The sequence below is a fragment of the Corvus cornix genome, chromosome 4A (assembly GCF_000738735.6).
Source record: "Corvus cornix cornix isolate S_Up_H32 chromosome 4A, ASM73873v5, whole genome shotgun sequence".
Lineage (NCBI taxonomy): Eukaryota > Metazoa > Chordata > Aves > Passeriformes > Corvidae > Corvus > Corvus cornix.
The window spans coordinates 17,198,815-17,224,788 of NC_047058.1; the positions used below are offsets into that span (position 1 = coordinate 17,198,815).

The 25,974-nt window shown below is 49.4% G+C and overlaps 1 protein-coding gene across 2 annotated transcripts in view; it reads left to right on the forward strand.

Moving 5' to 3' along the window:
• Positions 1-18,583, forward strand: part of LOC104691627 (gamma-aminobutyric acid receptor subunit beta-4) — a 70,812-nt gene extending 52,229 nt beyond the window's left edge. Inside the window, exons 5-9 of one of the 2 annotated variants that reach the window (XM_010403211.3) lie at positions 8,126-8,208; positions 12,212-12,349; positions 13,787-13,939; positions 16,575-16,831; positions 17,865-18,583. In XM_010403211.3, the coding sequence (XP_010401513.1) occupies positions 8,126-8,208; positions 12,212-12,349; positions 13,787-13,939; positions 16,575-16,831; positions 17,865-18,242 (1,009 nt within the window). In that variant the 3' untranslated portion in view covers positions 18,243-18,583. The remainder of the gene's footprint in view (positions 1-8,125; positions 8,209-12,211; positions 12,350-13,786; positions 13,940-16,574; positions 16,832-17,864) is intronic. The other variant, XM_010403212.2, reaches the window with a different exon arrangement.
• Positions 18,584-25,974: the final 7,391 nt, after the last annotated feature.

A 25,974-nucleotide genomic window follows, 5' to 3' on the forward strand; every position in this document is an offset into this window, starting at 1 on the left:
AATCCCTTAAAGCAAGAGGGAGAGGATTGCTGTGCTTCAAACGTCTCGAAATTTGCGTGTTTGAGCTGAGAGGTGCTGGGTGTGTCTGCTTCGGCACCACTTCGTTTCTGCTTTCTGTGGTGAGTTCTCACTGGTCAGCTGCTCCTGGGGGACACCAGCCCTCTCATTTCTGACCCAGCTGTGGACCAGACCTCGCTGCTGGACAAGGCAGCAGTCAGAACAATCCCTTCTGGCTCAGCTGGCACAGGGGAGCAGTGCAGGTGATGTCAAACACCCCGTCTGATGGCCCATGCAGCCTTGGTGACAGTCAGAGCCCCTCATGCCACCCCAGAGCCTGCCCTGCCTGCTCCCCATGGCTGGGGCTCCTCCTGGGGGCTTCTCCATAGCCCCCATCCCCAACCTGCCCCTTGATCAGGATCCAGCCCTGTCAGTGTTACATTCCCCAGGTCCCAGGCTGGGATTATTTAGCTCTTCAGCCAACAGAAAGGTTTCTTCTGCTCGTGTCTCCCTTGGACCCTGCTGTCTGCAGCCATATCCATGTTTTCTCCATGGGTGTTCGTTGATTTTCTGCAGAAAATATGGCCTGATGGGTTAAGACAGGAGTTTTTAACACTGAGGAGCTTTTTTCTGTACAGAGACCACTGAGCAATTTTCTTCTCCCATCTCACAGGCCAGAAGGGAAGAAATCCACTATTTTTGCTTCCCTTTCCCTCCCTGAGAGAGGTTTCTCTGGAAATGTGAGAGATGATTCAGGCTTTACCCTGTCTCTGGGAGCTCTGCCTGCTCCCTCCGCAGGTTAGGCAAAGGCAACAGAAATCTCTCCCGTGGCAGCTTGGGTGCAGAAATCTGGACTCCTCTCCATCCATCCACCCCCTTGGAGCTGGTCCTGAAGCCTTGTCCTGCTCCCACCCCCAGGCTCTGCCTTCGGCCAGCTCCTTAGCACGAAGATGTGGAGGTTGGAGAAGAGTTCGTTAGGTGGGTGAGGGGAAATCGGGGTTAATGAAGAGCTCAGCTCCCCATTTGAGGTTAAGGATAGATCCTCTCCTGCATTTTTGCCTCCTAGGGTTGGGACGATGGATTTAAGAGGAAACACTTGAAGAAAGTTTAATACTATGAAATTTCTCAGTAATCTTAAAAGCCATGGAAGAAACTGGAGCTCACTCAAACAGGACAAAGCGGCAAAGCCAGAGCTGCTTTTCCATCCTTAATGTTCCGAGAACAAAGGCAAGCACCATCCTGGCTGGAATTGCTGCTTGTGCTACACCTCCTATGAGTCTGACTTGTTCATCAGCAGAAACAGAGGTCAAGGAGCAACCACTGTCTCTGACAGATCCCTGAGGCACCTGGTGTGCCCTGAACCCCCAGCTCACCCTGGCAGCACCTCTTCATCTTCCTGCTTGTCCTCTCCCAGCCACCGCTCTTGAGCCTGTCCCTGGGCTTTGCCTGTTCTTTGCCACCTCTTGCAGGTTTGTAATGCTGGTTTTTTAATGCAACTCGTGCCAGCCTGATGCTCTTGAAGGGAGACACCTCTGTTAAGTGCAGGTCACTGATATCTGAACCCACTGCACCAAAAGAACCTTTTTAAAGGTGTTCCACCACTCCCTTGTCCCCCAGTTCACCTGGCCAAATGCACGAGGCATTTGGGATAGAATAAAGGGGCAGAAAAACCAAACCTTGCAGTCAAGGCAGCCCAGCTTTCTACTCTCCCAGGGTGGAAAAATGGCTGGTTAAGATGAGTGGTACCCCGTGTGCTGGTTTAGAAGAGCTTCCTTTTCCTCTCCCATCTGAGTGCAGCGCACACTGTTATTTATCAAAGGATGCCTATGAAAGCACAGATGCTTTTGGAAACAGAGTGACCTTAGAAGGATTGTGCCAAGGCTTGTGGAGTCAGTTTTAGGCAAAGAGACACAAGGGGGAAATATTCCATATCCTTGCCTTGCTCTTGGTTCAGTTGTGACCTCCAGGAGTTTGCAAAGATCAGACTGTGTTAAAAGAATGGCAAAATTCACCACGGGTTTATAAATCCCTCCAGGCCCTTGGAAGTTTGTGCTTACTGCCAGGCAGAAGGTGACATTTGCCAGCATGTTTTTATGACTGACTTTGAGAATGTACAGAATAAGAACTCAGTTTTGGTTTTATTCCCATGTTTAGCAAAACAGCAATTTTGCCTCTCTTTCTACTCTTAGTCACCAGAATTCCCGTAGGAGTCTGACTTGCCCCGTGGGGCGAGCCTGAATAAGTCCTGCAGAACCTGAGCTTCCATCCCTTCTTATTGCTGCAAACTGTCGTGAGCTTTGGGAGTCTGCATCCCGAGGGGACGGGAGCATCTTGAGCTTCTCGGGAGATCTGGAACCCAAAAATTTGCAACCGGCAACTTAAATGTTTGTCTTTGGATGTGAGAGTGTTTGTGTTAGTCCCTGCATAATGGCACTTCATCCATAGCTGGGGAACACGGTGAGGTGCTCGCTGGCTGTGTCTCCCCTGGGATTAGAAAGGCTTTGGTGGGGGGATTTGTGCTGTTGCCCTCCTGTTCTCAGCTGAGTTTTAGTCAGCGTCCTTTCCAAGCCAAAGGTGGCAGGGAATATTCCTGGACACTTTGCATCAGTGTCCTCTGCAGTCAGTTTGTTTCCTGGCTTTGCTCTGTGTCCATAAACAGTCCCTTGGGCATTCCCCAGCTAGAGCCCAGCAGAGGCTGGTGCCCGTTCCCAACAGGCTTTTTGCATGCAGCCAGACCTGTTTCTGTGGGGTGAGAATCAAGTGTAGACCAAGGCTGTTCCATGCCAGTTGACACTGGCCTCAGAAACCAGTGCCAGGCATTTTTAATTTGCTGGGACAGACACAGTCGTGATGCTGAAGTTTATTTTGTGAGGGTGAGCTTTAAGGGGAAAGGCCCCCCACTCACTTTAGGAATGTCTCAAAGGTAACAGTCTTCTCCTCTCTCCCACTCAATCCTCCTTAGGAAGCCTGGACTTGCCCCTTTTGCAACCAGGCCGCATTTTGGGGAAGTAATCTTTTACCCCTCACTCTTGTGGCTGGTGAGCTCAGCTCTCCCAACACACTGGAGATGATGCAGAGGATGGATGGGTGGCCAAGGGCTTTCAGAGCCTGCAGGAGAGGGAGATCTGGCTGGGGCAGGAGCTGAATGGGCAGATATCCTGATGGTGGCCAGCACCAGGGTAAGGACGAGGTGGAAAGGAGACACTGGATCAGGGTTTCATGGCAGGTTGGAGCTCTATGCTGCTCTATGCCTGTGCACTTATATAATCACTCTAAATAAGACAGAAGAAGCCATTAATAAGTAAACAGTGATGAGGAGGATCAGAGGGGGAATGAAATGGCTGGTGGTGTTGTTGTCAGAGAACTGAAATATTTGTGGAGAACTGATGGTTCGCAGCAACCTGAGTGTTCCCTTTTGAGCTGCAGCTGTGGTGGGGCCGTGCTCTGCTGCTGCCAGGCTCGGTGCAGAGCAGGCAGCGGTGCAGGGGCAGCAGTCGAGGCTGCACCACCCTGCCCATGCCAGCATCTGCTTTGGCCATACAAGCTTCAAGTGGGCAAAGCTTTCCTCATTGTAACAGAGAGCCAGCACCAACCCTTGTGGGACTTAGAGCTCCATGGATGTTTTTCTATAGGTGGTCTCTACCTCTCCTGGGGATGAGGGCCCTCTCCAGGGCGAGGTATCCATGTTGCTTTGGTTTCTGCTTGATCCACTCGATGCTGGCAGAGAAGGGGATCTCCATCAGCCAACAGCCTGCCCGAGCTGCTCAACATTTCATCCATGTCCTTTTTTATCTGTTTTCCTTTTTGCTCTGTGAGATGCATGGTGCTTTCTCCATAGCACAGGCTCCCCCCAGATGAACTGTGTTTGCCTGCCAGCTGTGCAGTGGAGTAGCAGGGCACCGAGGCCCTGGCTACTTTGATCACACAACTGCCTACAGACTTCAGGAGAAACAATTAGGGGCAAGGGCATGAATGCCTTTTTTTTTTTGTGGGGAAGGAGCTGTTAAGGTTGTGAACGTGAGGGGCTGAGCCAGAGGCCTGTGAGGTGGGCAGGGATTGAGGGAGGAAAGGGGAGCTGGAGGGTGGTGGTGGTGGTGGCCGGGCTCGGTGTGGAAGGCGCCGGACGCTTCATTGAGCGCACGGCGCGGGAGAGCCGCTCCCCTCCACGGGCAGTGTCTCTGTGAATCGCCGTCAAAGCAGATGAAATTTCACACCACACAAATTTCTGAATTTAAAAGGGGAGGGAGGTGGGTAGAGAAGCGGGAGAGGAGGAGGGGGAGGGAGAAGATGCAGGCTGGCCGGGCGCCAGCGCCTCATGCTAACGCCACGGGGAAGGTGGCATCCTTCCCTGGCGTTCCCTCTGGTCCCCGCGCTCCCTGCTTCCTTTCACTGTGCTCGCATCTTCTGGAGGCAGTGTGCTCTGTCTAGAGCTGTTTACAGGATGGTGGTTTGTTCCCTGTCTCCTCATCTCCCTGCTCACAGAGTGAGTATCCGCTCCTTTGCTTTCCCTCTTTTAACCTCTCCTTCTCCTCCATCTCTCCCTCCCCAGGCTGCTTTACCTGATCCCCCTCCTCTCTTCCTTTACCCTGCTGGTCTGTCCTGTACTCTCTGCTCTCCTTTCTGTCATCTCCACTCCTGCCTTCCCTAGTTGTGCTCATGCCATCATCTCTCCTCATTTTTCCACCTCTTACTTTCCTTCCACCTTGATTTTCTCTTAAGTCTCTTGAGACAGGAGCTCCTGGGTGTCCATCCCCACCTCCATCTCCCCATCCAGTCCTCCCCATGCAGTCTGCCATGTGCCAAGCAAACCCATCTCTTCACACAAAGCCCAGAACGTATCAAGGTAATACATTTATACCCATAAGAATGATGCAAAGGTTGGTCCTGTGGCCTTCTGGACAACCATAGGTGGCATGTGCTGTGACCCCAAAAGGTCACTGGGGTGACTGAATTTTGTTTATGTTCCCCTTTGACTGCGAGAGGTGCATGAAGCCTCTCCTCCCTCCATGAGTCCCACCTGCACATAGCACACAGCCACCAAAGCAGCTGGAGAAATCTCTCCTTGGCCCTTCTAGGAGCAGGTGAATGTTGAGTCTTCAAGCAGGGTGTATCAAAGGGAAATTGGTGTCCAGGATATTTCTTAAGATATGAAATCTAAACAATTACACACCCCCATCCTCTCTGGGATACATCACTTACTTTATCCCAAGTTGGGTTGGTTTATCAGGGTTTAGGAAGCCCAGAGGCAGGACCTGAGCTGGACCTGGTGCCCCAGACCAGCTGCCTCTTGAATCTTGTTCCACGTCAGGCCCCCACATCTGGGTGCTCCTGTGGTGCTGGTGTCCCTGGGCTGGCCAGGCACTGCAGATGAAACACGCTGGACGAGCAGGTGGCTACAGCTGTGGATGGCTGTGCCACCTCTGCTCAAAAACTACAACAAAACCTGACATGATTCCAATTTTACCTGCCCAAACATCAGTACGTGGGCAGATCACCCGGAATTTGGGATCTGCATCTAACTGCGCTATCTCTGGAGGATGCTGAGCTACACAGTGTGGATATATACCTGCCCTTTAATTGGAGGGAAAGGGAAATTATCTGGCTTTTTGAGGACAAATGTCCTCTCAGTCTTGTTTTTCTCCTTTCTGTCCTACCTGTCCCTTCCTTTTGAATCAACAGGGCTAAATTCTGCCCTGATGTAAATCTCTGCTGATACAAATCGGTGTGATCTTGCAAAAATCATCGGAGTGGCTGTGGATTTACGCCAGCTGCCAGCGTGAGCAGGCTTTGGTGCATGGAGTGTGGTAGCCATATCTCACTGTGTCACGCTCTGCATTTCCAACCAGCACTGCAGGTGATAAGCAAATCCTGGCGAGAGGGTCCCTCTCGGAGCAGAGCAGGCGGGAGCTGGATGTCCTTTGCGCAGCCGACTCAGCCAGCCAGGCTGCGATTTTGGGATGGACCCTGTGCAAAGGTTTTAGCCCGCGGGGCTCCACAAATGGGGTGGAAAATTTTCATTTAATACAGTTTTTTTGCATCTCACACTTTAGGGAAAACAGGAAAGCGCATTTGTAGCCGCGATTTCCCAGGGGTGCAGTATAATCCGGAGAGTGGATGCTGTGTGCGGCGCAGGGGGATGAGTCATCCCCGTGCACGACTCCTTGGTCCCAGCGCCCAGCCACGATGGACTCTGCACCTCCCACCTTGGCCTTTCCTGCCGAGGTTGCAGCTCCCCTTTTTATTCGCCCCCAGCACCACCACTACAATGCCCAGTTACCCCAGTGCAGGAGGATTAGGGTGGGGCAGGCGTTGTGTCTCCAGCTTGCCCTGCCAAGCTGGGAGGCTGTAAAAGCAATCCGTGCAATGGCAAAGCCGTGGTGGTAATTTTTTAAGCGGTTCCTGTCCTGTTGTCCTTCTCTCCCCTCTGGTCTTTCTCCTCCACCCCAAGTGTATTACAGATAAAAGGGTTAAGAGCTCGCCTGGGCCCCCTGCTCGGAGAGAGGGCAGTTGCAGTGTTGTATCTAGACCCAGTGAGGATATATATAAATTCCCTTCGTCTCTTCGGATCTATTTATAGCACGGCAGGCAGTGGCAAAGGCTCTCCTCAAGGCTTCATCTCCTACAAACAGACTTCACAGACAGCAGAGAGGATAAATTTAGCACACGAGATTTCTTAAAGAGCCAGCAGCTCTGCGGGGCTGCCAGCCTGCCCTGCCACAGCCCCTGCCCTGATACCCCCACTGGGGCAGCCCTCTTCCATGGGTGCTTATCCCCCCATCTTCTTCCCCCCTCTTCCCCATTTCCAATTTTATGTCCAGCTTCACCCATAATCTCCCCTTTTCTGGTCTCTTTTTCTACCATTGATGGTTTTTTACTTTTTTTTTTCCTTCTCTTTCACTGCTTCGCCATCTCATCCTCCCTGCTTTCTTGTTTTCCTTTTTTTTCCTCGCCTTTCTCTCTCCCAGGCCACAGGGCTCAGAAGAAAAAGCTTTCTAGTTAACAGTTCACTGGTTATGCCTACATAGTAAAAAAAAAAAAAAAAAGTGTAGCTTGATTAATGCCTTCCAGATGGTTAATTGAAAAAATAGGGGGAGAATGCAGCAATCTCCCCCCCGCCCCTCCAGCACTCTGCACACATCCATCGCACGGGAAGAAGACTGCATTAAAGGGTGAGGGGAGCAATATATTTGAGAAATAGGGGCAGCGCTGTTGCCATGCTGAGGTGTTAACTCAATCCCTGCCTCATGCCCTCATCTATCCCACCCCAAAATCCCCCACCCCAGAGATGTAAAATGTTCCTTACAACGTGTAACACACGCAGACCCCGCTGGCAGCCTCAGCTGAACCTCAGCACGGGCACCGCGCTGCTTCGAGTCCTCCCCGTGCTCCAACACCCCCAAAGCAGCACCCACTCTCATCCTCTCCCCATGTTCACTTTTTGGGGGATGTACACGCTCCCACACACACGCCCCACGTGTCTTCGATGACCACGCAATCATTTGCGCACGAGTGACTCCGTTACCGGGGCCGGGGAGCGGGAGGGCTCTGCCAGAGGGGTTTGGGCTTTTGGGTTTGGCCAAAGTGGGCAAGATGGAGGGGCATGAGGATGGGGGGGCTGTAATTAGGGGATTCGAAGCAACTCGTGAGGGGAGGGGGGTGATAACGTGGTCAGCAATAGGTCACTGCTGGGTGATTGGATCAATCCATCCTCGGCCTCATGGACACGTGCGGGCTGTCTCCCTGTTCCACGCTGCAGCCTCTCCTCTTCCCCCCCAAGCCGGAGCTGTGCCCGGGTTCTTTGTCTCTCTGAAGGGAGACAGAGGAGGAACGCAGCTCGCTCCCCACCCCGTTAATAGAGATGCTGCCTTGCTGACGTGAGTCACGGAGGGTTTGTGCCGTGCCAGTGGGGGTGAGCCGCATCAGCCCCCCGCCCTGCACACCTCCCACCCCGGATCTCCCTGGTTTCCAGGGAAACAGCGGCCCCAAATGCTGCCTGACTTTCACTTCTGCCTTTCATTTCTCCGTTTTTTTTTTTTTTTTTTTTTTTTTTTTTTTGGGTAAGAGAAAAGCAGACACAACTGATTTTTTTAAACTACTGTTTTTTCTTTTGTCTCTCTTCCCCTTTCAGGATCACCACCACGGCCGCCTGCATGATGGACCTGCGGAGGTACCCCCTGGACCAGCAGAACTGCACGCTGGAGATTGAGAGCTGTGCGTATGCCTCGGGCACATCGCCTGCCACGCGGTGCCACCTGATGCCACCCGCCCCGGCCACAGCTTCCCGCTCGTGGGATGCCTCCCAGGGCTGCTACAGCACCAGGCTCCATCACCCTGAGGGCACCTCACGGGGGAAATTCCCAGGAAAACAGAGCTCTAGCAGCAGGCTGGGCATTAAGATCAGTCTCAGGAGGGTGGTGGAAGGCTCCCTTAGCCTTAAGGAAGCCCTGGGAAGCTGTCCTCACTCGTGGCTGACTCCACTCTGTGTGGGAGGTGGCACCCAAGCCCTCCCACCGTCCTTCCCCGCCTGGATGTTCCCTGGATTCCTATGGAAATCCTCTTCCAGCTGTGCTGGCAGAGGAGGTCCGGCTCTCCCTCATAAAAATGCACTGCAGTGTCCCTCTGGGGCTGGGCCAGAGCAGCAGAGCTCCCAGCAGAGCTGATGCAGCCTCGCTGGTGATTATCAGGGAATTGCTCTTTCCATCAGGGAGCACCCATGGCTGGGGAGCTGCTGTCCCCATCCCGCCTGGGTCCCGGGATGTGCGGGGTAACAGGATGGGAATGAGGTCCTGCTGGAGGCACGAATGGCAGATTGTCATTCTTCTGCCACTCCTCAGCAGTTTGAGAATAGTTTACAGTAGAACCAAGGAAACAGAAGGCAGGGAATTACCCACAGTTCCCCGTGTTGTGATTTTGCTCTTAATGGGTCATGCCAAGCCAATTTGTTCATCAGAGCTACATTTCTTCACAATATTCCAAAGACCCAGGCAGAGATGAAGAGATCCAATTGTTTCCTTCCTCAGAGCTTTTGTCTTTCACGCGCTTGTATGGTTGAAATCTGCAGGGCTCCATTTTCTTTGCTTCCACACGACTCTGGAATATCAGTCCTTTTAGGGCTGGATTATAGAACCAAAGTATTTTAAAGCACAAAATCAAGCCAAACCTCAGAGAGAAAAAGCCCTTTTCTGATGCAGGAGTGCTGGGTTTGGGAAACAGCAGAAGGCATATGGGGTCCCCTGCCCCACAGCAGCTCGGGGCTCTTACCTGTGTGAGATAAGCACTGCCTGTTGATCCCATCCCTTCACCCCAAAAATAACCCTCCCCACGTATACCCCTGCCTGTCTGTGTGCCAGGATCCAACAAAAACCTGATGAGGCAGGCTACAAACAGGCTGCTAATCTGACATTTTAAGACGTCACATCAATACTTTTCGATATTTCAGATGGAAATGAGTTGCCTTTGTGAAAGTTTGTTTACTTTTTAGAAGTAAAATGGAAATTTGGTTTTCTCTTTAAAGCTAGAAATCAAAGCAAAGCATTTATTTTTAGACCAAGCAACCTTTCCCTTTAGAAACACTTTTAAAAAATGGCTTCATGAAAAGCATGCTCGATTTCATATTGCATAATGCCATGATAAAAAAATAAAAATACAAAAATTGGTACCCAACACCAGCAGGTCATAGAATAAATGGAATAGAACTAGTTAACTGTGAGATCTCCTAAAATTAGTTACCGTAATTTGACATTTTCATTGCTGATCAGGAAGTAAATTTGAAGTCACTGCTGTTAAATTTGTGGATGATGAAGATAGCAGCGTGCGGAGCTTTGCTCGCTACGCATTTGAATCCTTCCCAATCTGAATCCATCCGGAAGGGGTTTGAAAACAGCCAAATGCAGAGCTCTGTGCCTGTGTGTGGGATTGCAGGGCCATCCCGAGGGGCCTGGACCCACACGGGGAGGTGAGGAAGGGGTGGCAGCCCCGGGCACGGCAGCTGGAGGTTCTGTGGCTCTGACAGAATGGGCTGGAGCGAGCCCTGTTATATAAACCAGGGGAGCCGTGAGTCAGAGCTCGGAATTGATCGGCCTCTGAACATGTCACTGAGATGGGGAAAGGGGCTCTGTCTATGTTTGGGTTCCAAAATTTAGGGAGGATGCTGAGGAATTGGAAGAGGCTGAGGAAAGATGCTAAAAAGCAGTTCAAGGGCTGGGGCAGATGTGCAGTGAGAAACCTCAATAGCTCAGTCTGGTTTGTTTACTGCAAAGGAGGTGGAGAGGTGAATTGTTTACAGGCTGGGTGCACCTCTGCAGAGGGGGAGCACTGGGGGTAAAGGGCTCAGGAACCTCCTGGAGACATTGGGAACAGCCACGGGAGCCTGGGAGTCTGAGCCAGATGAATTCAAATGTGAAATCGTTCACAATGTTTCTGAGCCGTGAGGGCGTTGGAGCTGCTGGAACCAGCTACCAGCAGGAGTGGGGGGGACTTGGATGTTTCTTACATCCAAGAACGTGGAGTTCCAGCGCCGCGGCTGAGTGATGCAAACACCAGGTCCTGTGCACGAAGCTGGGGCGTGAGGAGGATGACCCAAGGGTCCTGAAGCCCTCTGGGCTCGAAGGTGTGAGGGCTTTACCACTCTGGGAGCAGGAATATGCCAGCTGGGGGAGGAGGTGGAGCCCTGGCTTAGCTGATTTCCATCAGAAGCAGATGTGGCATGGCATTTGGAAGAATGGGTTTATATGTTAGCACCCATAAACAAGCACAGTAATGACTGAGAGTGCAGGATGTGGGCTCAGAGACTGCACAGTCATCAAATAATTCAGTTTGGGAAGAGACCTCGGGGTGTCTCTAGTCCAGCCTGCAGCTCAAAGCAGGGTCAGCTGTGAGATCAGACCAGACTGCTGAGCCCTTTGTCCACTCAGCAGCTTCAGGATGACGCTGGCCTCAAAGGTTCATCTCTGCTCTGGGGTAACCCTTAGCCACCAAAGCAGGAGGAGAAGAATTTCTCCTCCGTCGTGCATTCAACAGCTCTTCATTGCCCTGATCCCACTGATGCCCTGGTGCTGGGTTTGGTGGCACTCTCCTGAGTGGCTGTGAGCCTTGCATGGAAAACCAGCTGCCTGTGCTGCGAGGGTGGGTGCCTAAGCCAGGCTGCTGTGCTGCAGTGCAGGTGCTGAGCACGAGCTGTCTGTGGGCACAGGTGAGGCTCACGCTCTCAAGGCAGCCTTGCCCCGAGCTGTACCAAAGCCTGGCCATATCTTACTGCTCCTGTGAAGCTTTACTTAGACTCTGAGGCCACCCTTGTGCAGCAACAGCCAAAGGGCTTCAAAACACGCAAGCACTGTTAATTTTCAAGGTGTGATGAATCCTTGCCACAAGGGAAGGGCAGGGCAGGGCTGTGAACGTCGCAGTGGTGGGTGAGGGATTTCGTGGTTTCATCCCCTGGGCCTCATTCCCCACGAGTCCAGAGCACTTGGGGGTCTCATTTGCAGCCCGTGCAGCTCTGTCTGTCTGGGGTTAAAGCAAGAAGCTTCACCCTTGGCTGAGTTAACAAGCCCATTACCCTGAAATGTGAGGGATGAATATTTGTTATGAGTCTGCTTCCTTTTCCCCTCTTCTCTCATTACTGCTCTTCTCAGCCAGTGCTTGGTAAAAGCAGCCCCCAGCCTCAGAGACTCTGTTCACTTCTTGGATCTGAATTTTGACTGAGAGTACTTAGAAAAGGGAGGTGCTCTGGTTGTCAAAGTTCTTTTCAACTGCTCCTGGAGATCTTTTCCTCTCTGGGAATTTTTAATACTCAGCTGCCCTGTTTACCCAGTCCCACCAGTCTGCACTGTGTGGTCTCCCCCTCCTGGTAAAAGGAGGCAGTTTTTGAAAAGCAAAATGCTGTGTTTGGTGCATTTGACAGAGGCTTCTGGTGCACAAGTCCCTGTCATGTCAGCCATGGAGATTACGTAGTGCAAGTCAAGGCTAGATGGGCCACACCTCGCCTTTTTCTCCTGAATTCTAGCCAGAAGTGGGAGTTCTGGCCAATTTTTCCTCTTCTCCTGGGGACTGTACTGCCAAGCTCAGCTGAAGAAGGAAAGTACCTCAGCAGAGAGAGGCTTGGCTCGGTGTGGGCTTTCCTTTGGGTCCTTTTCCAGATCACCTTAGTGCAAATGGAGGTGTCACCTGGTCCAGTTTGTCAGCTCAGCTCTCCCTGTGTGCTCCTTCCTCCCTGCAGATGGTTACACGGTGGATGACATTGTCTTCTTCTGGCAAGGGAACGACTCGGCTGTCACGGGGATGGAGGTGCTGGAGCTGCCCCAGTTCACCATCATCGAGCAGAGGCTGGTCAGCAGGGAGGTGGTCTTCACCACTGGTGAGTCTGGTGAAGGGCTGCGTGCAATGGGCAAAGCTGCTGCTGATCCATTGGCTGTCCCTCTGATTCACATGCTGGGGCACTAACTTAGGATCTAGGCTTCAGCTTGGGGTTCCTCTAAGAAAAAGGTGAAAGGTGTCTTCTGCACCCACCAGCTTTGCTTTTTTTATTTTTTATTTTTTTTTGTCTGCTTCTCTTCAGAGACTTTCAGGATCATTTTCTTTGCTGCAATTATTTCTGTTTCTTAGTCAAAATAATGACTGAGCTCAGAACCTCTTTAGAAGGTTCTCAGCCTTCATCTAATTTTTATGTGGTTCACATCTGGGTCTCAAAGCTAATGTAGGTGCAATAGTAAGGAGAAAATATATCCACTGAGAAGCAAGTGGGCTATGAAATGATGCCAACCCACCTGCACATGGTAATAAGAAGATTTGCAGAGAATACCTGGGACCACTCAGATGCTGCCAGCTGGAAAGTTGGAGGGGGTTGGATTTTGGTTGCTGTCTTCACTTTGATCTGAGGTGGAGGTCACTGCCAAAACAGCACAGCACACACCTGTCAAAAATAGACTGGTGAAATACTGTGTTCAAGCCATAAAAGTGGCCCACAGTGGTGAGGGAACAATCCCTCCTTTATCCCAGTCTACATCCTTGATGGCTAAAAACTGTTCTTTTCTTGTTACTTACCTGCCAGCCAGGATTACACCCATGTTTCAGGCTCCTGTGCTGCCTCAGGGACAGAGGTGGGAAGGAGGAATGACTTGGACTTTGTCCCACAGCAATGAAAGAGGCACTGCTTTGTCCCTGTCAAAATTAGCCTGCTCCAGTGGAAGGACTGTAAAAGTACTTATTGTCCTCACTATCCTCATTAGGTTTGCTAAAAGATTAGGAGGAAGTTGCAATAACTTGAAAATAATAAAAAAGAGACCTTCAGATTAACTAACAGTACTCTATTTGCATATGAATTTGCCCAGTCTGACCATAACCCATTTTTAGAACAGCATGGGAAAAATATGATTCAGATCTTCATTGCTGTTTGGAGGCAGAGCTGGCACAGGAAACATTGGAAAATCATCTCATGGCACCCAGATATAGGGTTAAAGTCTCCTGTGTAAGCCTCCATCATATTGGCTGGCACCGTAATAGCAATTCCAGCACTGAACAGCCATTCTCCCACGATGGCTGATATAATAATGTGACTTATGTAGAGTTTCCATTCTTCTTAATACTCTGGGACAACTGAGCAGATTCTGAAGAGACCCCTTTCAAAATCCGATGAGTCTGCAAAACCAGCTGCAGAAAACAGGGGAGTTCTCATTATTCCTGCCTCTCGAGAACATTTTCCAAGTAAAATTTCAGTTCCTGACCTAAGCTCCTAGCACAAATGCAGCCTTGCCCTCCTCTCAAACCCCATCCTCTTTTAATGTCTCACTGGCAGGTTCGTATCTGCGCCTATCCCTGAGTTTCCGGATTAAGAGGAACATTGGTTACTTCATCCTGCAGACCTACATGCCATCCATCCTCATCACCATCCTGTCCTGGGTCTCCTTCTGGATCAATTACGATGCTTCTGCTGCACGAGTGGCACTGGGTATGGAACTTCTTCATTGTATTTTGGAGGTGTTTTCTTGAGGGAGATCAGCTGTAACGAGGAAAATCCCTTTTCTTTATGAGGTAGTAATTAAGCAAGTCTGTCAAAATTGTCATCCCAAATGGACATTACTTTGTTTCTGAGAACAAACTTTAAATTCTCAGTCAGAACAGTTACATTTTTTTGGTTGGTTGGTTGGTTATTAGTACTTCCCAGACTGGAGTCTGTTTTATTTGAATCAGTAAAAGTCCTACCAAAAATTTTCTGGGTGTGAGTTTAAACTCTCTAAACAAAAATGTAAATATTCTCAGGTACGTGAGACCCTGACATGCCATGAGTTCCTCCATTCTGGTTTGCACTGGTTTTCTTAAGAAGAGATATCTGGGCACCTCTTGGTCAACAGGTGTGCCAGGAGGGGTCAGCTGGGTGATAAATTCCGAGGCTGAGTGGCCAAAGAGTTGTATGGGAATGGTTAAAAGCTGAAAGAAATAAAGGAAGGGGCATTGCACATTTTCCTGATAGTTCAGGTCCCATACAGACACTCTCTGCAGCTTCATGGCCAAGGCAAATGTGGGACAGTAGTTAAAGCCCAAGTTCTTCTTTGGCTCATGCTCCCTTAAATAGGAATGTTTTCCTATAAGAGGGGGAAAAAATGAGGTCTTTTAAGCAACAGAAGGGAAGTGGGGGTGGATGGCAGATGAGGGTTTTGAAGGAGGAACACGAGAAAGGGGGGATGGCTGGCGTATGAGAATGGGGCTGTGCAACATGAGGGAAATTTCAGAGGCAATAGGAGAGGTAAGGAGAGAGCAGGGTTGGATCTGTGAGTGAGACAAGGCTCAGAGAGGCAGTGCAGCTGGATCTGACAGCAAAGGTTGGGGGCTCCAAGTAGCTCTAGGAGAAAGAACTTGAGAAGACTCAGAGGAGGGGTGGGTTGAACAAAGATATAAAAGAGGTAATTTGGCTGTGCTTGCTTGAGGAGGCTGGAGCAGAGAGACAGGGAGGGAAGGAGAAGAACTTGGTAAATTAAAAGGTTAAGTTGCATTGACAGGAGCCATAATCAGAGAGAGGAGAATAAGAAACATTGTGAAAGCCCAAGCAAAAGGGTGGAGGTGAGATGCACAGCTGTTGAATTTCTGCTGACATCTGGACTCAAAGGAGAAAAGAGAAGAAAAACACTCTAGATCAGAACTGCAACAGCTCTCCCTAAACTATTCCTGACAGTTCTCTAACTTATCCTTAAAAAGCTCCAAAAAAATAAACTCCACAGCCTCCTCTGGTCACTTTATATCCAGATTTACCTGCTCATACAGTCAAAAAGGTCCTCTTTGCCTCTGCCCAAAGACTCTATTGCAATTTGTCCAGTTCTTAATGGAGACATGGAGAACATTCTATTCTCCCTTTCTTTGCCTCAGATTTCTGTATATTTAGACTACTGCCTAAATATAGACCATATTGTGTGTACCTAAACATATCTCCCTTCTGTTTACCCAACTGAAGGCTAATAGTTCTTTCAGTCTTTTATCAGGAATGACACTAAAGACACAGCGAGGGTGAAGGGGAAGCAGGACAAGCAAAGGTTCAGGGTGCACAGAGAGCTTTGAGAGCCATCGCTGTAGAGGTGGGGCTGAAACCACAGGAGAAAATTAAGGTCATGGAGATTATTAGAGCTGCCACCAGAGAGATAAGGAGGAAAAAGAAGAAAAGAAGATCAGCAAGGCAGTAAGAACAGCTAGAGAAGCAAAGGAAGAGTAGGTTGAAGAGGAAGAGTTACCACCCCCAAAAGAAGTATGAAGGTTCATTGCCATCTTTTTGGAGCTGGCAGAAGACTGTCAAAGAGGCAGGTCTGAGGCCACTCTGACAGTCCAGAGAAGGGAAGAGTCTGAGAAGAAGCTGAAGAAGAGATCTGAAGCTGTGAGAGTAATCATAGTGAATCAGGCTTCTGGAACTGAGTAGATGGGGACAAAAGTGTTCACAAAATGCTTATTTAAGATGCAAGAAATGTGAGGAGGCCTAAAAAGGAGAGTGTGAGAACCATGGGAGGAATGTGTACAAGTGATAATTGATGTAATGAATGGTAAAGCTGGTGAGAGGAAGGTGGGAACTGATAGGGTCAAGGACAGAAGCCTACGAGGCAGGCAAAAAAAAGAGAGTGCCATGAAGAGGAAATCTCTTCGCTCTTTCTCCACTTCATGGCATTGGGAAGACATGGCAGGTTATACACTCATGCCAAGATGCTGAGGCATTCAGTAGCACACAGTGAAGCCTGATGAGTTCATGAAGGAGAAAAAAGGGAGGTGAAGAGGGTAAAAAAGACAGAGCAAAACTGAATATTTCCTACCACAATGAGAGAAAGAGGGAAGATCAGCGGGACTTAAAGAAACAAAGTCCAGAGGATGCTGATCCCCATCATGCTGATGATACTTAGACATTTTCTCCCACTGTTTGCTGCTGGTTCATTTTCTTCACCAATATGTACTGGGCATGCAGGCTTAGAAAAATGACAGTTTCCTTCCCAGTTGCACTGCTCCCATCCCTCCTGAGGCTGTCCAGCTGGAAGGAGGGATGTGGGAGCCGAGAATGGCATCTCAGAAAACCATCCCACATTGGTAACAGAGCACCTGCCCTCTCCTGACAGGGGTCACCACGGTGCTTACCATGACAACCATCAACACCCACCTGCGGGAGACTCTCCCCAAGATCCCCTACGTCAAGGCTATTGATGTTTATCTCATGGGCTGCTTCGTCTTCGTGTTCCTGGCACTCCTGGAATATGCTTTTGTCAACTACATATTCTTCGGGCGAGGGCCCCGGCAGCAGAAGAAGCAGAGCGAGCGCATCAGCAAGGCCAACAACGAGCGCCACCGCTACGAGGAGAAGAGGGTGAGAGAGCAGGTTTGTCCTCTCCTTTCGTTGTGGCAGGAGGATTCAGGCTCTCCACTGGGTGAGCTGAGGAGCAGCCTTTGTGCTCATCACGAGAGGTGAACCCCAGTTTCCCTTGTGTGGTGATTACTGGGAATTTTTCCTCCTTGTTCATTTTGTCATCATCCTCTAACCAGTCTCATCAGAAATCTCTTGTGTGGGGTAGGTGTACCCAAAAGTCCCTCAGTGGCCTTTGGTCCTCCTGTGTTGGCAGAATCACACTTCCCCCACTCAAATTTTGCTGCAAGCACAGGTGGCTGCTCCTTCTACCCCAGCAGCAGTGGGCAACCCTCAAATGCAGCATGTTCAGAGCTCACAAATGACCCCATCATGGGTATTGTCACCAAACTCTGGGGAAGAAAAGAAACTCTCCAACACCATCTTTTAGGTATTAACAAGTCAGGCATTACTTTATTCTGGCCAGGATGTGCAGTGGAAATCATTTCAACCACATGTGATTCTTTACTGGAATATGGAATATTCACATATTTATATATTAAAAAAACCAAATTTTCATTCATTGGTTCTGCATTACACAATTCTTAATATTTGATCTCCTATTTGTTATTGATCCCTTCACCTTCAATGCTATTTTTGGTCCTTGTTCTTTGGCTCTCTTATCAATCTTTTCCCAGACTGGGTATCTCCAACCCTGCTGGGGGGTTAATATCTGTCAACATCTGTTTATCTCCTCTGTATCTTCTGGCCACTCCCAATCTGTAGATGCTCAGCTCTCAGAGTTTAGGAATCTTCTTTTTGTTGATTGAGGCCTCACCCAGTGAAACTCAAACCCTCAGTGGACAGAATCTTTTAAAGGGAAACCTCCATTCCCCTCCTCCTTGGCAAAGGCGAACCAACCCATGACTAAAGTCACTTTAAACATTCCAGAAGTTATATAATTCCCAACAGCACTGTTACTCAGAAGTCCCTTCAGAACCACCCCCGATGGTGTGTGCATCCTGCCCAGAACACCCCACTACCTCTGTGTCTGTGTTCCCCGTTCCAGGTTGACCCTTACGGTAACATCCTCCTCAGCACTCTGGAGATGAACAACGAGCTGCTGGCCACGGACATGATGAGCAGCGTGGGCGACTCTCGAAACTCTGTCATGTCCTTCGAAGGCTCAGGAATCCAGTTCCGCAAGCCGCTGGCCTCTCGGGATGGCTTTGGCCACCACCCCACCCTGGACCGCCACGTCCCGCTGACCCACCACGCTGCCGCCCGCAACCGCGCCAACTGCCGCCTGCGCCGGCGGTCGTCCAAGCTGAAGCTCAAAATCCCAGACCTGACAGACGTCAGCACCATTGACAAGTGGTCACGGATCATTTTTCCAATCACTTTTGGATTCTTCAACCTTGTTTACTGGTTGTACTATGTAAATTGATGCCTGCGGCCTCTGAGAGAGATAATAGGGACAGACACTCAGACAATGACAACACAGGAGTGTTGTGGTCTTTTGGGTTTGGGTTTTACTCTTTACTATCATTGTCATTTATTCCTATGGTTCATTAGATTTATTCTAAGCTTACTCTTCTCTTTTCAGCACATGTAGAACCACGGAGTGTGGGGTGGGGTAAAGGGAGAGAAAGGTACGGGAGGGGGTTTGGTTTCAGGGAGGGATGTGTTCGTCCTGATTTTGGTTTCCTGCTGAAGGACTTAAACCATTGTAAAAAAACAAAAAACCAAAAAAACTGACAAAAAACAACAAAAACCAAAAAAAAAAAAGAAAGAAAAAACAGAAAAAAAGACGGGAAAAAAAAGAAAAAACACACAAAAAAACCCCAAAACTGAGAAAAGTTTAAAAAAAAAAAAAAGAGGGGGGAGATTTAGAGAAATTGAGTCAACAACTGGTGGGGGCGATAGGTTACTTTGGCTGTGCTCACTAATGCTCTATCCTCACTTCCATTTCACTACTGAATTTCATCTTTCACTTTTCAGTCTTATTATATATATTTTTAATCTTTCTTCTGTCACTGCTCTTAACCCCTTCATGTTTATTCTTTCATGGATTCATGAGATGATGGGGTTTCATTCTCACACTATGAGATTTTTCTTTTCTTTTTCTCTCTCTCCCTCTCTCTTGCTTACAAGCCTAAAAGAATCTTTTAAACCAACAAATAAAAAGAATATTTATTTTGGAAGAGCTGGGAAGGGGGGGGAGGACGAGGCAATTATTTGGGAGGGAAGGGGCAACGTGGGGTTATGGGAGGGGGGGAGGAGGGAACTTATCAAAACCAAGGCACATTTGCAAGATGCCTTTTTCCACCTTCAGGAGTTTGCAAGCTGTTTTTCCTGTGTGAATGTGCGTGTGTGGAGCATCTGTGTGTGTGTGTGGGCACGTGTGTCCATGGATGTGTGTGTGCAAGCATGTTTTCTGGGGAGGGGGGCCGGGGAGGGGGGTTTTGTAATATCTTTTGTAGAAAGAGAACACAGATGACATTTAACTGGCAGTGTGTTTGGGGGGGGGGGGGAATAGCAGGGGTTTGTTTGCTCATTGCAGCTTCACCAGGTTGGAGGTCGGGGTCCCAGCTCCAGAGGCAGAGCTGGGGAGGCAGAGTGTGCAAATTGGCACTTGCTGAGGGAAGAGAGGGATTTGGGGATCAGCAATAGGACAGTGCTGCTGTTCACTATTGGCATCTGATCTCGAGGAGACTAAGTTGATTCAGTCCTTAAAGGAGGGGTTGTTCCTAGTTATTCCCACCCTGCATCTTCCTTACGGAGTCTGGAGATAAAAGCAGTTGCAGGACTCTAGAAACTTAATCCTTCCCCCCTCTCCTTGTTCCTTGTGCCAGACAATGGATCCACACTCCAGCCCTCTGAGTGACCACAGCCTACATCAAGGTGCAGGAAAGGCTGGATGTCATTTAACTTTGTTTCAGGATGAAAAAAATAGGGAAATGATAATGATCCCCTTTCCTAATGGTGGGCTGGCAGGCTCTGATCTGTACTGCTTCTACCAGGCCTTGCTTTATGTCTATTAAGACAAACAGAGGGTAGAGGAAAGCACCCTGTGCCCTTCCTTGCAGATGATGAAGCTGAGGATGAGGTAGAGTTCCATGGAGCATCATCCCTCTGGAAGATGATGGTCTCCAAAGGCTGGGCAGGGTGAAGGTTGCAATCTAAATGCTGAGCTTGGTGCTTGTGGAAGCCCCTGAGTCTCCAGCAGCTTCCATCCACAGGCATTCCTTAGGAAGGTACAGAAGGGGAACTTGGCCTTGGACAGCAAGGTCAGCCTTTTCCAAAGGAGCCAGTGATGTTCAGGAAAATCACTGAATTATTGGCCTCTTTGGCAATCACAGATGATTGATAATCTCCCTGATAATATTAATAAAAGCCATGAAAATGTTAAATTCACAAGTGCAAAACTTTAACCCCAGGGTCATTCTGCCATTCCTGGAGTAATGATGAGAACCTTGTCCTTACCTGATGGAGTTTTTTTCCTGTCAGACCCACAGACACCCACATTGCCCTTTATCCAACCATCCTTTTATTTCCCTGCTAGCATTCTCCTCCCTTTTCCTTGATTCCCATTGCTTGGGAGAACAGAGTGATCCTCTGAGACCAGGGAAACTCCTGTTTTTCAGATGGCAGATGAACCTGATGCACATCTTTCATTCACTAATTTATGTCTGTACAGTACTATGAAAATGTGAATCACTACAGGCCTGACCTAGTAACACTGAAGTCAGGGAAAGTTTTGCCTGGACTTGGCTGAAGCAAGATCAGGCCTCATCAGAGTAATTATTGTTATTTTTATATCAGTCATGTGTCTTATGCAGAATCTGAAGCATAAGAGTAGAGCATCCCCGTTCCCCATCACCCCGTGTCTGTCTCCCTCTCTCATGTTCATGCATGCACACTTTTGGTCCAGGCCTCCCTGGATTCACCAAGGTTTTAGCACAATTGTTAAATCAGACTTAGATTCTGCCCTGCCCTGCAGAGCAGTCTCCTGCTGGTTTCCCCATCCAGAAGCAATGCTGCTGCAGATGGGTTTTCCCCAGACTGCTGCAGTTCATGGCCTGTATGGGTCTGTATAGGAATAAGAGTCTGGAGAGTGGCTGGAGGATCAGGTAGTTTTGTCTACCTGACATGAAGGAAGTTAAAGCTTGGCCAGTGGAGAAAGCTACACTTTCTAGTGTGATTCTATTCAGAAATATCTTTTAAATGCTTTAATGGAAGTCATAAAGTTGTGTTTTATGACAGCAGCAGTATAATGTTGGTGGATATCAGCATGCCACAGCTGCAGCTCCCACACGGAGACTGCCTATCAGCAGGTCCACTTTTCAAGGGGAGCCTAACCAGATGATTGATGATTAAATCTAATGTCTAAACGCTTACCCTTTCTATATGTGATTGCAATGTAAAGGGTGAACAGAACGATAAAAGTGGGGAGAAAAAGAGGCAGTTATAAGAAGCCTATTAAGATTGGAGGGAAAACAAATGGCTGGGTGGTAAGAAATTCTGAAGCTGAGGGAGATGACTCAGGAACTCCAGTAATCTGATAGTTGTAGTAAAAAGCCTGACAAATGTGTGGCATGAGCTAGGCACCTGAGAGCTCTCTGAGCTGGCCCCAAAGGCTGGCAGGGGCAGCAGCACACAGATGATGCAAACCCCACCGATGCTCTTTGCTTCTCGGGTGCTGAGCCCCACACAGGGTGGGGTCCTGAGTGACCAGTGCCCTTCAGGTACAGCCTCCAGAAACCAGAGATCAGGCATGGGGAGGCTGTGTCTAATATTTGATGCTTCAATCCAAGATTGAGCCCAGTGACAATCCAAAAGCTTTCCAGGGAAAAAAAGCACTGCTTAGCAGATTTCTTCGCCTGCTGGGACTGGGAGCCAGACTCCTTTGCTGTGGCCTCGGTTCTCTGTTGGCTGGGTTCTCTTTTTTATCAGAAGTCATCCTAGTTTCTCTCTTTGAATGTTTCTAACTTGGTATTACCAGGTCAGTGGTACTTCACGGAGTCAGTACATCCAGACTCCTGGACTTTTGGGTCCGACACAATAATCTTTGCCAAAGAGTGTGGGGTCAGGACTTGTCACAGTTCAGGAGCTGCCTTACACTTGCTGATGATGGGGCAGAGTGCTGGAGAACAACAGAGTGTCCTGGGAGTGGGATGAGCAACAGGAAATGTGAGGGAAGGATGCTGAAGGCCTTTAAAAATGCTCTCCTCCCAAAGAGAGGTGACACCTCCATGTCCCCCCTCCTCAGCTGTCTGCATCCACCCCCTAAGGAAGGCAACAAACCCCTGTCTTGTTTTGAGGTCCACTAATCCAGGAAGGAGATAGTGAAGGGAAACCAAGGCGTTTTAGTGATACTCAAGGCTCAGAGGTTTCAAGCCATCGCAAGCATGAGTGTTACCAGAAAGGTGGAGGGGATTTCCATGCTGCATCTCGTGTGCCCACTGCTGCCCTCCTCTTCTTCACAAAGGGGAAAGGGGGAGGAAAGGGTTTGTGAGTGCTCTTCCAAAGTGGAGCTGCTCCTGGCTTTTGCTGCAGTGGTGCAGAAGGCAATGCTCAGGGCTGGGTTTGTTGGCAGCTTGGGGCAGGATTGCTGCTTGCTGGGTTGTGCTTTTTAGCATTTGAACAGGAGGGATGTTCCAGGCTGCCTGAGGGAGCCGGGCTGGGGGAGGATGTTTTGCACCTTTTCCATGTGTAACTGCCTAAGGAAGGCATGTGGAAGAGGAGAAGGAAGAGCAGAAATAGAAATGAAATCTCTCTCAGGACATACATGGCCAACACAACTCTATTGCTTCATTTTCTGATACTGTATAGTGCTGTCACTCAGGGACCTTTAGTGACTGGGACCTTGGGACTGTAATTCTTCTACCTGTCCCCTTCCTATCCCCCCTTTGCCTTGAGTATTGAGAAATGAAAAGACAATGACAGAAAGTGCAGAAGAGGGGAACGAGAGCCCTGCTAGCAAACCCTTGCTATTCCATGGGTGAAAGAAAAGCTTTGGTTACTAGGGTCAAAGGAAAATGTAAACCTTTATATTCATGTCTTCGAGCATAAACCAGCCATTAGTGTATATAGGATAAATTCACAGTGCATGAAACAAACAGGACTGTAGGTTTTAACTGGCATCCAACTCTCTTGCATGCACATCTGACGCCACGCCAGCAGCTTATGTCTTGCAAATAAGTAGGGAACCTGCCAAGGCTTGGCACTTCCTCTGACCAATGGACAGCACATCCACTTCCCAGAAACAGAGCCAGGAAGAGAACTGATCTGGCCAGTCTGTTTGACCAGATCTGCTCCAGAGGCTCTGGCAGGAGGAGATAAGGGGTGGGGAAGGGAGCTGGTTTTGTTTTCTTTATTGTGGGGAGGGGGAAGGAGTTTAAATCTCTGAGTTGTTTTCAGACAGAAGAGAAGCCTCTGGAGCTGCAGACCAAAGGACAGTGGCTTTAGGGAAGGTGGTTACTGGAATCCTGATGGAGAGGATGGGTTGAGGAAAAGGTGGTTGGTGGGAGAGAGCTGTAACTTCAGAAGCAGAGCAAACAGGAGAGAGCTTTTGAAAATGTATGTGCAATACAACAGGTTTGCAGGGACTGGAGCACTGGGGACATCCCTGAGTCAGACAGGCTGGGTACAGCTGCAGGCAGCACTCCAGGAAGCCCAGCCATGGCAGCAGTCCCTGGTGGGCAGAGCCTGTGCGCTCTGGGGGACAGGAAGGTCAGGAACAGGGAAAAGAGGGAGACTCAGGATGTGTGGCCATCAGCAGAGCTCAGTCCCTGGGGACAGGGACAATCAGTTGCATGCAGGCAAAGTTGCAGGAGCTGGACTGAGATGTGCAGGGGAGTGACAGCTGTGCCAGGCTGGGGCACGGCTGAGCCCTACCCTGGTGTCAAACCAGAGACAACGAGGCAAGAAACGTCCTGCTGGTTACCAAATGCTTTCTTGGAGAGGAGACTGGGCTTACCAAGCAGGGTGGGACGTCTCTACAGTAGATGTGAAAGTTGGGTTGGGGGCATGGGTTGGGTGAGAGATGTGAAACCAATGTGTTGGAAGCAGGACCTAACGCAGATGCTGGGAGGGAGGGAGGGTGGGAGGGTGGAAGGGTGGGAGGGAGGGGAGCAGAGGCTGGGCAAGAGAAGATGTATATAGTGTTGGGTTTTATTTTTCATTTCCTCTTTTTTTCTTTTTTTAAAGAAAAGAAAAAAAAGTTGTTTGATTTCTAATGTCTTGATGTAAACCAAATAAAAATGGTTCTGTACATTCAGAAGTAAAGAACAGCTGAAAGGTGACAAGTATAATAAAGAAGCACTGACCTTCAGGCTATTATAACCATTTCCCCAGACTTTTCCCACAGGGCTGGAGGGCAGACCTGTGCCTGTGCCTGCACAGAGGTGCTGGGATGGTGACCTTGGGGCTGGCTCCCTGATCCACCTCCGAGCACAGGACAGAAGAGGTGGGCAGTAGAGGTGGAAGTGATGGTATGTAAGTAACTTTTCAGTGTTTGATCCCACCACCCCTGAGGCCAGCGGGAGCCGGCTGTGTGTTAAATAAATCCCAATCTCTTGTGCACAGGGTCTCTTCCCAGAGCCAGCCTGCATCATGCCTTACTGTAGCTTGAGATGTAGTGAGGAGGGGAGGATGGTATCAGCTATCTCTTGGATAAATGAGGTAATGCAGATGGAGTAAAGGCAGTGGGAGCCTGAACTGTCCTTGAGAAGCTCTTGATAATGCTGTGGCTTCCTCCCTGTGTCTTAGTCTGGGGTGACAAGTGCTAGGGTGTGCCCAGGTGCTCAGAAGATGTACAAAGCAAGGGCTCCATGCAAAAAGATTTATCTTAAAGCCCTTTGCAATCCAGTATAACCTCACCTGTGGGTTCATGACTGTCTGTGAAGGATGAATATGGAAGAGAATGCAAACAGGGACCTTGTGTTCAGCTTATCTGTTGGAGTGGCCATTGTCCTTGCAGAGACAAATCCTTCAGCAGAAGTACAGAAGGTCAGAAGTACAAATGAGTGGGCTCAAGTGTAGGGCAGTGTTTGAACGTGAACTGAGGCTCACCTGGTTACCATGTTAGCAGAAATGAGTGACGGGGGATGCCAAGGAGGATGGTGCTGGTGGGTCTGAGGCATACGGGTAACCCTCTCTGCTACAATCCTGGGTGAAAAGCAGGATGAGAAATTGCCTGTCTTGTGTTTAGTGCTTTGAAAAAGCAGAGGACAGTCTTGCCTCCATGGGGCAGAAGTGTGGCTTCTCTCAGCTGGGCCAATAAATGTCCTGTTGTTTGTGTTACTGCAGCAAGACTAAAAGGGAAAAAACAAAGCAAACCCACATTTTATGTGGAAGGCAGACCTAAGGGGAGTCGCAATCCTCTTAGGAAAGGGCATTCTTCAGCAGAAAGGCTGGAGTGCATCAGTGTGGGGCAGCCCCAGAGCCTGCCCTCAGCCCTTTCTGCTGATGACCAGGCCACCAGGACTGGTGGGGAGCCAAGGGCAGGTGCTTTGCTGGGACAAAGCAGTGGGGAGTTGTGTGAGCACGAGCTCCTGCGCTGCACTGTGCTCTGCCACAAACTGCAGTCCCTTGCTCCCAGAATCTGGGAGGGTCACCACAGACCTCTGGAGACCATGGAGCCAAAGCATCCCGAAGCTGCCCTCCTCAGCTCCATGCCATGGGCTGCCTGCTCCCATCTAAGACAGCCAGAACTTGCCAGTGCCAGGGCCAGAAAGCACCCACTGAATAATACTGAGTATGTGTATGACAAAGTGAGGGGAGGAGACGTGATAGACCCATTTATGATCCAGGGATGCACATTTTGTCATTTTCACAGGCTGAGCTTGGCATTTATGCTGGCAGATTTTCCCCCAGAAAGGATGAAACACTATAGCAGTGAGTAACGTCATTTTTTTGAAGGGGATGGTAATTTCTCTTCCAGTATGTGTTTCAAACAGTAGATCCGTGTTGGTTCGCCTTCTGTGCAGCCTAATGCCTCCCAGCTCTCAGTGCTCTGATGTGGGGAAGCACCAGAGTTAATTGTTTTACTTAATTAGATGCTGGGTCCATGATTTTTTGGGAACCTTGCTGGCTGTCTGATGGACAGTGTCCAGCCAAGAAGGCCAAAGATCTTTTCCTTGGCTTTCCCAGCCCTTTGGACATACCTTAACCAC